The sequence below is a fragment of the Oryzias latipes genome, chromosome 10, assembly GCF_002234675.1.
Source record: "Oryzias latipes chromosome 10, ASM223467v1".
Lineage (NCBI taxonomy): Eukaryota > Metazoa > Chordata > Actinopteri > Beloniformes > Adrianichthyidae > Oryzias > Oryzias latipes.
The window spans coordinates 16,005,348-16,009,636 of record NC_019868.2 but is presented as its reverse complement, the minus strand read 5'-3'; the positions used below and the strand labels follow the sequence as shown (position 1 = coordinate 16,009,636).

Sequence of the window (4,289 nt, the reverse complement as noted above, 5' to 3'; positions counted from 1 at the left end):
ACTTAAGATCACAGCAGAGTATTTAATAAGCAAAAAAGGTATAAAAAATGTACTGGTATATGGTTTTTCAAGTGATGACGAGATTTGAATCAAGAGCTTCATTCTCCATTTGAATGATCTTTGAAAAGTGCTACTCCCTTTAACAAGAACACGATTGAATTTAACATTCAGAAGATCCTTTACAGTCTGAATGGAATATGTTTGTTTGTTCTTTTTTCTACCCGTTTTTAAAATAGAATATTACAAATTTGTATGGTTTCCATCAACTTTGGTGGATTAAAAGTCACTTTTTATTTGATTAGATGCAAGAAAACAGGAAATTCATCTACAGCTTGGTGACAGCTGATCAGTTTCACAGTGACGATATCCTTATTATTATACTTTGATATTACTCACAAGTTTTCTGACCTAAATGAATCTGAAAGTCTTGTTCGTCCTATATTCTGTTGGAAAGAATGTTTAGTCTCCTGAACAATGATCTGCGTTTGTACAAACTAGGTTTCTTCTTCCAGTTTGTGTTTTTCCTCAGGTAAACAGTCGATTCAATCTCTTCCATTTTATCTGCCACCCAGGGCACCCAGGCCCCCCCATTTAAGTGGGGGTCTGCCCGAGGGTCCTCTGAAGGAAACCTCACAGGCACTGCGGTTCTGTTGTAGTACGCAAGTCTCGCTAACAGCTGTTTTACAACGTCTGGTCTTTGCTCTGACAAATCAAATCGCTCATAGGGGTCTTCTGAGATGTTGAAAAGCCACACTGATTTTTGAGGTTCCATGTTACGTTCCAGGTTCCACCACCTGTTTGGAAAACCTGGAAGAACCTGTGGGGGGATCCAGTCTCCATGTCCAGGGTTTCCTGTCAGGAGCTTCCAGTCTCCCATTCGAATGGAAGCCTGAACGGCGGTATTCCAAATCCCAAATCCTTGCTGCAGGGAGCCACTTCGAGCATGGTTAAAGAGGGGGTCAATGTTGTGGAGGATCTCTAATCTTGGTGACTCCTTCCCTTCACTTATGGCCTCCCAAACATTATATCCATCCAGGCCATCAGTCATAGACTCATTCCCACCCGCTAATCCCACAAGTGTGGGATACCAGTCAGTGATATGAACCAAAGCTTTGCTCACCCGCTTCCTCTTCTTCAGAAGAGGACTGTGGACAAATCCAAGACCTCGAATACCTCCCTCCCAGTAGGTACCTTTTCGTCCTCTGAGCGGCCAGTTACTTCCACCGGACAAAGGCTGGCCACCGTTGTCAGTGGAGAAAATTAGAACACTGTTCTGGTAGTATCCGTACTTGCGAAGCGCATAGGTTATGTTCCGGACAGCCTCATCTACAGTTGAAACCATTGCAGCATACTTCCTGCGTGCAACGTTCTCCAGCCCGCTGTACGGACAGATGTACTCCTTTGGAGACTGTAGAGGACTGTGGACGGCTTGGAAGGAGAGGAAGATGAAGAGTGGCTGAGACTGAGGATCATGTCTTGCCAGGATCTTACGGACTCTCTGCGTAAACAGATGTGTGGAGTATTTGCCTCCCTGATCCCAGGCAACCGACTCCCCTTCATGGAGGTCAAAGCCACATAGCTCCGGACCGTCACAGGAGCTATAGGTGTAGTAGTTCACGCTGCCCGTTAAGGAGCCAAAATATGTGTCAAACCCCCGGCGAGTAGGCAGACATTCCTTCTTGTAGAAGCCCAGGTGCCACTTGCCCACCATGTGAGTGGAGTAACCAAGCTGCTGAAGCCTCTGAGGGAGGGTAACCTGGTCAAAGGGCAAGCAGTTGGGCTGGCGGGGCCGAATAATGGAGTGCTGGAGACCAGTGTGGATTTGGTACCTGTGGAATCATACACAAACATCTGAATGCATGATTTTTTCGGCTAAAACATATCTGTAATGACTGGAGTAACTCAAATGGGGGCTTTATCAGCATGAATTTAAAAAAACACTAAATATTTCTTTAGGATTTGATGACCAAAGTGTTTTAATTGTTTTGAAAAATGTTTTAAGTCCCACTCCAATCATCTTTAAATCTATTTTCAAAGCATTTTCTGCTGTCTTTTTTAATTATGATTATACTGTTTTTAGCCAAAATAAAAATTTTCTGCAGAGCAGCAGCAGTTCATTAGAAATCCACCTCTGAGTTGTGGGTGGTACAGTTGGCACAGATTAAGCCTTCATTTGTTTCCCATCATCCCTTTGTTTACACTCTCTATTGCTAGCTTACAGCCCAACACAACCTAACCTAAAATTACTGGTGTAATGGTAAACAAATAGGAGCTGTCCTGCAATACAGTTTTTAGCCAGATGCCAGCTCGGACAAGGAAAAAAAAGACGTTCGTGAATCTAGAGCAGAGCATGGAGCTTAAGCCCCGCCAATTTCAATTGCATTTTTTTGCTCTGCTCCTGCATCACAACTATTTGAATAAGGAAATACACAGAAATGCAATTTTAAGCTTTAAGGGCCTTAAAGGACACAATAAATTGTTGGAGCTTTTAAGTGTATTATAATTTTCATTCCTCACGAAAAGAAACCCTAAAGTGGTGTGTTGATTGGTTCACACATTTCTGAGTATTCCTCTAAAAACCTGCGCTCCGAGCATCAGCCCTCCCAATCCATGAAAACACATCACTTCATAAACAAGCAGGTCATCACAAGGTGATGTCGACGAGTGAGGCACAGCCACTTCTAGGAAGAGTCTGCACGGCCAGTACCGCCCACAGGCTAACACTTTCTCTGTGGAGCAGTGTTAGTCAAAATCTCTTTTCTTTTATTTGCACAATATGCACATCCATTTTTGCAAAAGTTTGGATGTTATTTGTTTTCGACGCTACTGAGGCCGTCAAGCAGGTTTACATCATGAAATGGGCAGCGCCCCCTAGGAGCGAAGTTGAGAGTAAAGTAAAAAGAACTTGGGAAAATAACCAATATTTATACCAAAAATTCGTTCTTTTGGGTCCCAAAGCTAAAAAATTATCATGAACATGGATATTGTTTACTATAAAAGGCTTGAGAATAACACAATATTGGCCCTTTAATTTTTCTTCATATCTGTCCTTTATCATCAGTAAAAATGGTACACGAACATGTTCAAAACACCAGAAACCCCATTTTCATTGGATTCGGTCTTTAGGTTTTTGTTGTTTTTTTTTTATTGTAAAGTTTCTGTCATTAGCCCAGTCTCTTGCATTTAGGATGCTTCCTCCACTAGTTTCTTACATCCACTTTTATTTAAAAATGTGCTGCTGCAATTCTAAATGAATGACATTAGAATTTTAACAAAGAGAAATCATATTTGAAGTTATTACTTACTGAATCTTTGTGCACCACAAAAAAAACTAGATATTTTACATTTATTTTAATGTTGTATATTTTAACTTATGATTTACTTTGAATTTGGGGGAATACAACTAATTTTTAACTAAAAAAAATCAATTTTGCATTACTTGTTTTTCCTGTAACCAAGTCAATACATTTTTAGTTGAATTTGTGTTTGATCCAGTATTTTGCATTTGTGCAAGTTTTTCTCCATATTTCTTAGTGTTGTTTAACAATGTTTGATTTAATAACTGCTTTTTGAAATAAAACCCTCTTGTTTACTTAAATAGACAGACGAATTTTGGATACATTTAGAAAATCATCTCCCTAGTTAACAATATCTTTTGTACAAGTGAAAGTGATAAAACAGTGAATAGTTTAGAGAAATAACAGTTGAAACAGTTTACCTGCCGGTGATGAACTGACTTCGAGACGGTGTGCAGATGGGCTGGATGTAGTAGTTCTCTAATTTGACCCCTTTTGCAGCCAGTTTATCCAGCGTCGGTGTCTTGATGTCTGAGCTGTGATAACCAATATCATTGAACCCCTGGTCATCAGTCATGATAAAAATGATGTGAGGAGGTTGAACACCAGAAGCTCGGTCATTAAAACTTTGATCTGGTGTGTTTTCCAGCTGGTTAGGGCTCATCAGGTCCCAGGTCAGGTAACTGAGGCTGAGCAGACTCATCATTGAGAGACTGGTCAGAGCTGAGGATGCCATGGTCCCTGTTGCACTCTTATTTTAGAGTCTTTCTTCATACGGCATCAGCAAATCATTTTGCAGAAAAATATCCTCTCAGAGTCAATCGTTCCAGTTTTACCTGTGGCTCAAGTCAAGCTCTCTACAGCCGCTCTGAAAAAAAGCAGCTATATTTCAATCCTTCCTGACTCTCCTAACAGCTTCAGCCCCCTTTGAAGCATTTCACATTCCCCAGTGGTCCAATTTACTCCACCCATCTGCCTTGGTTGCTCGCTGAA

The 4,289-nt window shown here is 41.0% G+C and overlaps 1 protein-coding gene across 1 annotated transcript; it reads right to left on the bottom strand.

Annotated features, from left to right (window-relative positions):
• Positions 1 to 272: 272 nt before the first annotated feature.
• On the bottom strand, positions 273 to 4,289 carry LOC101175004 (arylsulfatase I). Its single transcript, XM_011480226.3, has 2 exons — positions 3,719 to 4,289; positions 273 to 1,829 (listed from the first exon to the last, which is right to left on the bottom strand). The coding sequence occupies exons 1-2, from the start codon at positions 4,030 to 4,032 to the stop codon at positions 437 to 439; spliced, it is 1,707 nt and encodes a 568-aa protein (XP_011478528.1). The 5' UTR covers positions 4,033 to 4,289; the 3' UTR covers positions 273 to 436.